The sequence below is a fragment of the Berghia stephanieae genome, chromosome 3 (genome assembly GCF_034508935.2).
Source record: "Berghia stephanieae isolate SIO BIC M18660-M18661 chromosome 3, UCSD_Bste_1.3, whole genome shotgun sequence".
Taxonomy (NCBI): Eukaryota; Metazoa; Mollusca; class Gastropoda; order Nudibranchia; family Aeolidiidae; genus Berghia; species Berghia stephanieae.
Genome location: NC_088362.1, coordinates 67,218,402 through 67,230,887, shown reverse-complemented (window position 1 = coordinate 67,230,887; position 12,486 = coordinate 67,218,402). Strand labels below are relative to the sequence as shown.

General features: G+C 35.4%; 1 protein-coding gene across 1 annotated transcript; it reads left to right on the top strand.

Annotated features, from left to right (window-relative positions):
- Positions 1–4,155: 4,155 nt before the first annotated feature.
- LOC144969326 (uncharacterized) lies at positions 4,156–10,096 on the top strand. Its single transcript, XM_078908435.1, has 2 exons — positions 4,156–4,312; positions 6,214–10,096. Exons 1-2 carry the CDS (start codon positions 4,156–4,158, stop codon positions 8,226–8,228), a joined length of 2,172 nt encoding a protein of 723 aa, XP_078764561.1. The 3' UTR covers positions 8,229–10,096.
- The last annotated feature ends 2,390 nt before the right edge of the window (positions 10,097–12,486 follow it).

Here is a 12,486-nt window from a genome sequence, read left to right as displayed (position 1 = left end):
TAAATTTTCACGTTGGTCAATAAGGTGACCGCCTGAAAAAAGTACAATAGGGGTACCAGTGTTTTCATCGATATATTTCAATAGTGAGGCAATATATCTTTCCGAAATTTTCTCTAAAATTCTAGAGCATTATATGGATTTTTATAGTAATGAAAACCTAATATAAAATTGTGTGAAAGTTGATGAACTGAGGAATGAACAAGATATACGAATTATAATCTATTTTTAGAAACAGATTTATCGAATCTTGGTCCGGATTCTTATCTTGGTGACAAGAGACAAGCAAACATAGTAACTCTTTTTTCGTGAAACGTATGTTTAGTCAATTTCGCGCATAAAGAGGCACTCGGCACTCACTCACTCCGCAAGTCAGTAGTAGGTGGTTATCAGTTATCAGCTTTAATTCTTAGTCAAACGCTTCATCAAACCCATTATTGAGTAGCATGTTGATGCCTGATGCCAGTTGAAGCCATCTCGACGTCGTGAAATGGAGCATCTTCTGTCATAGCAGTAGAATCGTCAGATGCCGCATTTAAATCCTCCATTCCAGGCGTTGCTGTTGCCATATCGATCTTCGAAATGATTTGGTCTAGACGTCAAGTTGACCCGTTCTATGTCTGAAGAGATTTTAAAGTGCAATACCTAACATTATATCTTGATCTACAAAAGAGTCTTTTTAAATGAACCGCTGTGTTTCTATATTTTTCAAGAACCAATGATTATCTGATAACCACTGACAACTGACTTGCGAAGAGAGTGGCCGACGGACGTCCTCTCTATAGCCGCAAGTATTTTTTCGTCACTTGCTGAGTTCCAAACTAGACGTCTATGGCATCGTGGGGTAAATTGATGCTGGAGGCATCATTGAAGAGACACCGAGATAATTTAAATGGTAAGTTATTGGCCATTCTTATTACATCACTGTTGATTTAAGATTTTCAATAGGGTAGACATCACACTAGGTACTTTGGTAAAAAATTCAAATTGGATTGAGCTCAATGAAACCTATATCATTTTAAAGTGCTTTTCAACACGATTCTAATGATACCAAAATTGTGAAAATCAGATAAGCAGAAAAAAAGTTGTGTTAGTTTAAAGGCTGACAAATGGTCTTCTATTTGCCTTTGTTATTTACTGACGGACTTTGTGACCTGAAAATTGTTGCATTTCCGGTAGTAACCGCCATTTGGATTTCAAAACTGGTCTAAAATGACCGCTAAGATTTGAGTAAGGATTTTACTGGAACGAATTTCATGGATGCGGTATACAACTTTGCCCTGAATTTAATTTTATAAAAAAGTTAAGATGTTAAATAAACGTGCCAGCATGAAATTTTGATTTACCAAGTTCTAATCTTTTAATTATCCAAAGCTAAATTATACCCTATTTTATCCATAATCAAAAGTTATACTAAATTGTCATTGATTTTAAAATAAACTACACCAAACGATAGAGTAATTTCTCCTGAAGAAAATAAGACATAAATCATTAAAATCCATCCATAAACAAAAAATCTATGGAACTTTTTCTGAGACCCATCACTCAAAAGTCCAAAAAATCGGGTCACAGCCACTAGGCCATTTATCGGCTCCCTGCTGGAGGGCCAAATGGACGTTTACCAAAGTACCTAATCACACACACACCGATTGATGATTGTCACTTGTCAGTCAGTCATTTGGAAGTGGAGTCAGATAATTCGGGAACTTCTGTAGACTGTAGATTCACACTAGTAAGATCTGTCGTTTACTACTACTACTACTACTACCACTACTACTTTTAGTTTTAGCGCTATCCAACTCAACACTTCTCGTGTTTATTTTATTTTGGCAAAACTAGAATGGATTTTTGAAAAGAATATAAAAAATAATTTAAACTTAAACCTGTCTTTGCATCTTGCTTTATGCATACAGTATGCCATATCACAAAATCATAGTTTAATGTTGAGAATATGCTATTTCTTTTGTAACTTCAGATCAGAGAGATTTGAGCTTTAAAAATCCTGAAAAATGTCTTGCTGTCAATCCAGACAACCCTTTTGATGTGATCTATGATGTTAATGGTAAGAATGTAATTTGATGAGGAAATGAATAACATTTAGGTACACATAGTTTGCTTTTTTTTTTTTTTTTTTTGAGTCATGATGTTTAATACTATTACAGTCCACTCCGGATAATTGCAACTCGTTTAATCGCAACTTTCGGTTAATCACAATATTTCCTAAGCAATGGAAATAATTCTATATAAAAGTCACTGGTTAATTGCAACAAACTTCGGTTTTTTAAAAAGTGGTAAATTCAAGAAATCAAACAGTATATCATGATTAAATTTCATCATGGATGAAATCGTGACAGGTTGAAGAATCGAGAGTGAGCAGGATTTAATGCTACAGTAGTGTGTCACCACTCTGTTAGAGTCGAAAGAGGGCGGGGCTCTGCAGTATGGGTTTGTGACGTCATCGGTGGCCATTAAATAGAAGAGGGGTGGGGCTGGTCATAATCTTGACAACAGGTTATAAATGACAGTTATAAAGAGAGACTGAGCGATATCCTTTGTTTTAGGATTAACAACTGTGCATTGTGACCAACGAGTTTGGTGAGAGCTTATTGTCTCTCATTAAGGCTAATCTCTTTAACTCTGACAAATGTTGAATTGTTGAGAAAAAAGATTGAAACTTCTTCCAATCTGAATAAGATGTCGGCTTGCTTCATAGCTGCTTTTGGTTGACAAATCTACACGGGGCTGCCATATGGTTTTTGTTTCAATCAAATTGCTCTGTATGTGGTGGACTAAGAATATTATTTACTGGTTTGAGTTGACAATAAATGTGTAAAATGTTGAAATAGTGGACAGGAAACTGAATTTCGGTTAATCCCAACATTTTCGATGATCCCAAGGTATTGCGATTATCCTAAGTGGACTGTACCTGAATCTTGAACGAAAAACTATCATATGGATATGATTATAGACAGATTGGTTTCTGGAATTATATTTCCGTCCTCCCTTGCCAACTCTGACGTTCTTGAAATTTAAAAGAAAATAGCCAGAAGGTTTCGGACTTAATTTTCTTTTTTTTCCAAAGGACAATAGTCATAAGGTAAATAATTTTAAAAAATCCTTTTACAGCACAAGATGGCATGATTTTTTGTTTAAGAGTTTAGAGAAAAACTTGCACATGATAGTCTTCAGCTTTTTTTTGTTGTTTTTATTTTCTATATAGACTCCAACTCAGAGCCTGAAAGTGATGCAGAACAAAGTTCCATATCACATGATTCATTTGTGGTAAGTTTGTACATTAAAATAAAATCATAACATTTGTATAGCGTTTATCCACAGTTGGCACCATGCTCAAAATGCTTCACATCACCATATTTTGTGGTGGACAAAACACATTTGCCACAAAAGATGAGACCTGCAGTCTGTTAGGCGCAATACAATATTTCAGGACAAGGACAACACTGTTTTACACCAGTGAGATCTCCTAGTTTTTTGTTGTTAAAAATTTTTCTTTGCAGTGGACTTCGCCAACAATAACACTATTTTAAACCTTCCTCGTTATATTTTGAAGTGATATTCATTGATGAGCCATTCACATTTGAAGTCGTTTGTTTTTTATTTGACAAAATGTGAAAATGATGCGTTTCCAGGAAAAATTAAAATAGCTTCTGTTGGGATTATACTGTTGATCTCGCATTTTGTCCAAATTCTCTTGCATCGTAATGTTTATCAACTTTTTTTGTTAACTATATTGCAGTTGCAAGGTTAGGAAGTTCATATTGTTGCAATGACAACCGTTTATATGTCCAGAATCGTAGTGATATAAAAAATTGTTTTGTAGTTGTTGGTCCTGGTGTAGGATTTAAAGAGTTGGTTAAAAACGGTTTACTGAAACCCTGGTTGGTGTATCTATATTTATCCAAGCACAGTTGAACATATTAAATACTTAGACAATATGTCTGCCTTTCTCAACTCTTTTTTATTATACTTGCATTATTAACCAGCTAATTGTTTAGTTGGATTATTAAACAATGGCTCTTCATGTTTATTGTCAACATGAATAAATTGATTGATCTGTCATCTTTTCCACAAAATATACAGGGTCCCGATTTTGTTGCTGACTCCGAGTCTGATTCCTCTACGTACTCTGTGAGGTACCCAATGCTGAGTACATCATTGTCTTTGGAACCTAGTGCTCATTCCCCAACTCAGTCAGAGCCTCATCCACAACTATCACAGACTGAACCTCGTTGCCAGTCTGGGACCCAGGTTCAACCCGAATGCTATACACTTGCAAACCAACGTGTTACGTGCAATGGTGAGTCATTTTTTTGTCATTCTTCTCCTTTGATATTTGTGGGATCAATTTTAATTTACCCATTCCTTTTAAAAGAAAACTTCCACCCCCTCCATGGTGCTGCATTTGTGTTATTGCATTTTTTTCTGTTTTGGCAGTGCTGCGTCGCAAAATACGCTACCATTTACATAACAAGCACAAATCCAAATTTGATAGGGTGGACATCTTAGAATCTGAAACCCCAATGTGTGAGTGATATCAGTGAAACCAGCCATAAAAATGTTCATGTTTATTTTATTGGGGTTTTTTTTGTCTGTAATAGACTTAAATTGTTTGTATTGTAAGTGTTAAAATGGTTTTTTTGTTACAACCCATCTATATATTAAAACTGTTTCTTTGTATTTCTATGATGCTTAAGGCTTTTTTTCACAGACCAGCTGGAAACTTAACGAGAATCAGAGTAGATAACATTTTTATTAATCTTGCAACCTAAACAGTATATGATGATTGGGAGCATTTAAAGAAAAGCACATTTTCTTTTTAATTTGTCGGTACTAAAATTATACTTTGATAATGTCTGCTGTGCTACAAACCCTTTTGACTTCCAGGTTCAATATTTTTCTTTATTCTAAAATTCTTGGGTTTCCTTTCAATGACAACTGAGATCATTAAAATTCAGCTCACAACATGATGTGTGTAGATTTGATGAAAACATATGTTCGAGTTGAGAAGCAGTGTTCACGAACTTGCTGATCGTTTTTACTAGCATTTATTTTCCTAACTTACCTGTGTCAATTAACAAAGGCAAGACTCAAATATTTTCTATCTGAACAGTGTGTTTGTTATTGAAATATTTCCGGCATATACATGTCATATTTCATTCCCACAAAATATAAATCAGGATTAAGTTGTCTGGGCATCAGCATCGTTCAGGCAGTTGGGGGAAGTCTTTAAGGAATTAATGAAGCCGATGCTCAACCGGTCTGGAGGACGTTTGATTGATGTCGGCTGTTTGTTCTGCCAGCCGGTGATGTTTTCTCACTCCCTCAATGACAAAGAAAGTCATTGTTATGACTATGAACTATAGTCTATTATTACTTTTGTTACTATATTAATTGTTACTTATTGCCGCTACTGTTATTATTATTTATTATTATTATTATTATTATTATTATTATTATTATTATTATTATTATTATTATTATTATTATTATTATGATATTGCCTTCATTGCATTCTATTACTATTATTGATATAATTAATTTCTGATTGTTGTAAATAATTTATGTGAATTGAATTTTGTCGATTGGACCAAGGGCCTACAATAAACTTAAATGAAATGTTAGTCTTTGGATAGGACTTGGGTCTATTCTTGATTGCTTTTCCGCCTGGGTCGAGTGAAGCATTTGGAGTAAATTTTGTTGCTCAACGTAAAAAACATTCCGCTGATACTGATACCTCCAAGGGGTGGTTGGGGAAAAACCTAAAATTCTTTTGACATTCTGTCTGATTATTCGCTGAAACAACAAAGGACAATCTATGTATTCAGATGAGACTTCAATGTGTTACTATTCCGATTTATGTTCATATTTTGATTATAATGAAGAGGGAACCCTGAACCCAGTGAAGTGGGTGGATTGATCTATTTATTTCTATTTCAAAACAAAAATATGGCGTCTTTTCACTGGATTTGTTATGTGGCAGAGGTCTCCACAAATCTAACATACCTCTTCCAAAGGAATAGATGGTAGAAAAGTATATAACAAGAAGGAATTATGACAGTTACTTGTCCAGGCCTTAAATATTTGGAATGCTATTCCTCTCTATCGCTGTCATGTAGCTGATGTGCATACGATCTGTCTATTGATTTATTTTCATAGTTCATAGCATGATGTGCTTTATTTTCTTCTTTTTTTTTCCAGAGAAATACAAAAAGCCAAGGAGACCCTGTCCATACTGTGGACAGTTGCAAACAAAACTCTCAAGGCATTTGATGAGGAAACACAAAGATGAGACAGAAGTTACAGAGGCCATGAAACAGCCTGTAAAGGAAAGGGATAGAACAATGGATTATCTCAAGAAAAAGGGCATTTTTTATTCAAACACTAGAAACAATTCAATAGTTATGCGTGAGAGAGCACAAGGGTCACATGAAGTTGTTATGTGTGCTGGCTGTAAGGGGTTTTACTCTGGACGAAGGGTTTATGAACACAAAAAGAAATGTAGTACTGAGCATGCTCTGTGTACTGGGGTTGTAAAATTTTATCCCGTGGCTCCCAATGCAAGTAAAGAAATAAAGGAGAATATTCTTGACAAATTTCGGAATGATGAAGTGGGAAATTTGTGTCGATCTGACAAAGCTATAGTATTGTTAGGAACAAAATTGTGGAGTAAAAGTTCAAAGAAGGAGAGAAAAGTTATAATGAGTGATTTACGCATCTTAGGAAATTTGATTTTAAAAACTAGGAAGAGAACAAATCAACCTTCTTTCTCTGGAGAGGACGTGGTGAAGCGTTGTAACTTTAATGAAATATCGCAAACCATTTCTGAAATGACTTTGAAAGAGGATGGGACATTGAAAGCAGGCTTGAAGCTTTCAATTGGATTTATATTGAAAAAGTTAATTAATTTCTTAAAAGGGGAATATATAATGCAAAACAAAATGGAAGAATCCGCAGAGATAGATTTGTTCAAAGCTGTCCTGGATTATAATTGGGATAGTATTTTTTTTACAGCCAGAGTTCAATGTGAAGCAAAGAGAACAAATTTGAGAAAACCCAAAGAGATGCCATTAGAGAATGATATAAAGAAGCTACGGCAATTTATTACTGAAGAGATGGTCTGTATTTGTGAGGATGATTATCAATTATTTGATTCACATATGTTTGTTAGGCTTCGCAATGTCATCGTAGCTAGGCTTACAATGTTTAATGCGAGGAGAGGCGGAGAACCCGCAAGGATGTTGTTAAAAGACTGGAATGATGCAGATTCAGGTGTATGGGTTGATCCCCAGCTTGTACAACATGTCACTGATCCTCTGGAAAAAGCGTTACTTGAGAAGTATAAGCTGGCCTATCAGTCTGGAAAGGGAAGCAAGATGTTGGTCCCTGTGTTGATACCCAATGACACAATTCAGCCTTTAAGGAAACTTGCACAGGAGCGTAAAGCTGTTGATATTTCAGACAACCCATTTCTTTTTCCAAATACAGGAATATCCAAAGATCATGTAAGTGGTTACATTGCCATCAAATATGTCACTTCCTTAGTAAAGGATTTAGAGAAACCCCAGTTGTTAATAGCTGATAAATTCAGGCACCGAGCTTCGACATTATTTGCCTTACTTGATGTCCCACAACACGAGAGAGATGTCTTCTATCGACATATGGGACACAGTGAATCAATCAATCAAAACATTTATCAGTGTCCACTTGCAATACGAGAAATAACAGAAGTTGGTCATTTTTTGGGTCAAATTGATAACTCAGCATCGGTCACTGGGGAAGGAAATTGTAACATTGAAACAAATGACTCTGTAGTGAATAGAGACTCAAATGCAAATTTTGGAACATCCATAGTAACAGCTGCAAATCAAGAAGAAATATTTGATGGTGAAGCAGGAGTGCCAAATCAGCTTACGTGTTCTTCAAAACAAACTGAACCCAAGAGGAATTCAAGCAAAAATCGGAGATACATGTCATGGTCAGATGAGGATACAGATAGAGTCAAGTCATATTTTAAAAACTTTGTCGAAGATGTTTCAGCACATGGTTCAAGGGGATCATTACCTAGAAAGTCTGAAATTATTCTGTTCTTAAAACACCACAGGGTATTTTCACAAAAAGGAATCCCTGAAGGTACACTAATTAGTTTGGTGAAGACAAAGATTTTTAATGAAAGAAATAAATATAGAAGGGAAAGAGCGTTTCAATCGGTGTAATGACAATCATGAATTTGATTTGTATTACATTCATTGTTTTGTATAGTGTTATTGACATATTTTGGGGTTTACAAAAACGTTTTATCTTTATATAGTACAATCTGTTCATCATTGCAATATCCTTTTTTATATTATATGAACATTCATTTGCTCAGCTTGAGAGACAAATGCTTTGTAGAACCATAGCTGCCAACCGTTCTGTTAAAAACGGATTTGTTCCGTATTTGACTTCCTGAGTCCGTAAGTGCTTATTTTTAGTTCAAAATCCGTATTTTGTAATTTTTGACTAATTTGTGGTAAAAAAGCCATGTGAGCCTAATGAATTATTATTATTGATCCATTATTATTACTATTACTACTACTACTATTGTTGTTATTATTATTATCATTATTATTGGTGTCTAGTGAGAGCATAATCTCCATTTGTGTAGCTCTTTAATTTGAATTATGCCTCTATCATAAATGATTTTCAACAATTAAAAAAGTTCCATTCGTTTATATGACGCCTGTATTTTAATCAAACCTTTCATAATGTATTGGAGATTTGCATAGGATATGGATGTTAGCCTCGATATACTTTGAATATTCTAAGACAGTATTGATACTTTCACTATTTGTTACAAATATTATTTTAATTAAGAATAAAATTAAATCCACCTTTTTGATTGGAAGGTATTCAATAAGAAAATCAATTGCTTATATTGATTAAAGATGACAATGATTATTTCCCTTTATTAATTTATGAAATATATAAATTTAATCCCTTTAAAAACATCTTCATCTGATTTTAATTTTTTTTTTCAAGCAAGCTTTTGTAACGGTTTAGGTTCAAGAAAAATAAGTATACTCCATTTTTAGGTGTGTTTATCTTGTCAAAGTAAAGAAGTAGGAATTCTCTAATATTTAGAGGTGCATTTTACTATAACTACTATTATAGTATACTACTTAAAGACCATTATGTTGCATGAAAGAAAACATATATGCTATCGTCTACTTTTTATCTGAACTCACCTAATTTTTACCCCAAAACGCCCTCTCAAGTGATGTACCAGGTTGGTAGTTATGCATTTCTAACCATCTTAAGTTATTTCATTTATTTTACAATTGTGCTTCTTGTGTATTGGTCCTTATCAAAGTTGAGGCAGTTGAATTCTTTCTTTATATTGTCCGTTCTGAATTTTGATCTCGTTGTGGAAAGCTCCCATAGCGGGCAGGGAGGTACACACTGTGTCTTCTATCCCCTTATATCTGTTTTCCAACATGCTTTCAGTCTTTGTCTTGGAATGAGATTACTTGTTTTTTTCCTGGCCCTCGCCGGAGTCCTAGCTGGGAGGGAAGCAGTCAAATGCATATTTATTGTTTTGGGAGATGATATTTTTTTCCTTGTAAATCATCTCTCTGTTATGTATTATTACTATATTTGTTATTTTTTAATGTATAATGTAAGCATTTGAGTGTGTTCCTCTTTGTTGGATTTTGTTCTTGTGTCCGGATAAGACTTATAGGTGATCTCAAACTAAGTACATTGGTGATACGCTCTTGGAATCTACATCTGATCCCTCAGTTCCCCTATGTCTTACTTTCTCTTGGATGCTTCAACTGTAATTCTAGAACTTTTTACTATCCAATTTTCTTCCTTTTTACTGGTGCTGATATAACCTAAATGTGTTGCAAGCGCCGTAAAACCCTTAAAAACAAAACAACAATCATTGTGGAAAGTGTCATTTTAACGATTCAAATGTGCTGGTACTAAACCCGATAATTGAGCAACATTTGGACTAGCCTCTGTCATCTCAAACTTGTTAGTGTTAGTAATAGTAATTAAAAAGGCTGACTTTTATATGTTGCGATTCGATGAAGGGGGGGGGGGGGGGGGGGGGGGCTTCGGCACACATCGCCCCTCATCCCGGGCCAAATGAGCGTTCCTTATTTTATTTTTGAAAAGTTGGCAGCTATGTAGAACTATCTGAAAGAATCAGATATGGCAGAATAAAAAGTCTTTCTACTAACCCTAACTTAATTGGCCAATGTAGCTTTATGTTCAGCATTGTCTAGATACCTAATGTAAAATTTCACTATTCTTTTTATGATAATTTTAAGAGTTGCAATCTTTAGAGGTGACTGTCAAGAAATGACACCTCTGTGCATTTAATTTCATTCTTTCTTTATCCCCTCATCCTCCTTAATCAGAATAATAATAATTAATAATGAAAAAAAAAAAATGCAGCAACGACAGCTTAGAACGGCATAAAGTGCTTAAGAATTTTTTTTTTTGCATTAAACTTTATTCAAACGATTTTCAACACTTTTGCTTCACAGTTTATGCTTTTTAACAAATGCAATTAAGCAACTTACCAGCAACAACATATTGGTTTGTTATCATTTGAGGGTTTTATCAGTAAAACTGTTTCTATCCTTTTATGTTGCACTGTACACATAACAAACTTCATCTGGGTGGGGATCCTACCTCCCATAGTGGGCAGGGAGGTACTTATTGTGTCTTCTATCCCCTTATATCTGTTTTTCAACATGCTTTCTGCCTTTGTCTTGGAACGAGATTACTTGGTTTTGTCCTGGCACTGGCCGGAATCCTGGCTGGGAGGGAAACAGTCAAATGCATAGTTATTGTTTTGGGAGATGATATTTTTTTCCTTGTAAATCATCTCTCTGTTATGTATCATTGTATTTATTTTAAATGTATAATGTAAGCATTTGAGTGTATTCCTCTTTTTGGGATTTTGTGCTTGTGTCCGGATGAAACTTATAGGTGATCTCAAACTAAGTACATTGGTGGTATGCTCTTGGATTCTACATCTGATCCCTATTTGTTCCTAGCTCCCCTTTTGTCTTACTTTTTCTTGGGTGCTTTAATTGTAATTTCAGAACTTTTTACTATCCCATTTTCTTCCTTTTTACTGGCGCTGATATAACCTAAATGTGTTGCAAGCGCCGTAAAACCCTTAAAAACAAAACAAACAACAAACTTCATGCTTTTATTTGGTGACCAAAGACTTATGTGATACAGTGGATGAATGTTTGTGATGGCTTTTGGAACTGAAATAAACCTGCAATATGATTTGTAGACTTCTATCGTTATGTATCATTTTTCGGTCAAATGTAAATGTAATTTTACACGAGCTTGATGTATCATAAAACCCACAATGAGCTCAACGTGCAGCTGGTAGTGGTAGTACATTTATATGGACACGAACAACGTTGTTACAATTCAGTAACGTACTCCAATTAACACAAGTGAGACTGTAAATGAGACTTTTACAATGACTCTGCATCGCCACAAATATGAATTCGAACCCTGGCAACTCGGGCGTCAGACGAACTGTCTACCACGAAACCAAAGCAAGCATTGTGCAAGTTAAAGTGAATGAGATGTTGATTGAAGCCGTTCATTGTGTCCATCAGATCTGCTGTCCTATCCATCCAACTCCATTCACTGGGTGGGGTTCCCGACTTCCCATAATGGGCAGGGACGTACTCGTTGCGTCTTCTATCCCCCTATGTCTGTTTTCCAACTTGTTTTCTGTCTTTGTCTCGGGATGGGATTACTTGGTTTTGTCCAGGACCTGGCTAGGAGGGAAACAGTCAAATGTATAGTTCGAGTTTTGGGAGATTATATTTTTCCCTTGTAAATCATCTGTCTGTTATGCTCTTTATTGTTTTGTTTACATATTATTTATGCTTTGTAAACATTTGAGTGTATCCCTCTTTGTTGGGACCTGTGCTTGTGTCTGAATGAGACTTTTAGGTGATCTCAAACTAAGTACTTTGATAGTGGGCTCTTGGAATCTACTGTTTCCTATTTGAAACAAATCCCCTTTGCCTTACTTTTTCTTGGGTGCTCTAATTGTAGTTCTAGAACTTTTTACTATCCCATTTTCTTCCTTTTTACTGGCGCTGATATGACCTTAATGTGTTGCAAGCGCCGTAAAACCCTTAAAAACAAAACAAAACAAACCAAGTCCATTCAGTGGTATACAACAACAACAAATAAACTCCTCTGCCTGGTCCCTTCTATCTCTGATCTTAACCTGGGTCGTCAGGTTTCTAAAGGGGTCGGGGACTGCAAAAACAATGGCGCACGGAGCAACTGGGAATATTTTTTGCCGTGTTTGAGTCCCAGGTTATTTCCCTGAGCGCCCCTTCTGAGGGATGGACCTTCCCAGGAGTTAGTAAATGCGTTGCTCGGCCATTTCACTCTACGCACACTGGGATAAGCTTCGACACTATGGCCATGAAGCTC

Coding starts and splice junctions, on each gene's coding strand:
- LOC144969326 (XM_078908435.1), top strand. CDS start 4,156: ATGCTGAGTACATCATTGTCTTTGGAACCTAGTGCTCATTCCCCAACT. Junction 4,313..6,213: donor CCAACGTGTTACGTGCAATG/GTGAGTCATTTT, acceptor TTTTTTTTCCAG/AGAAATACAAAAAGCCAAGG.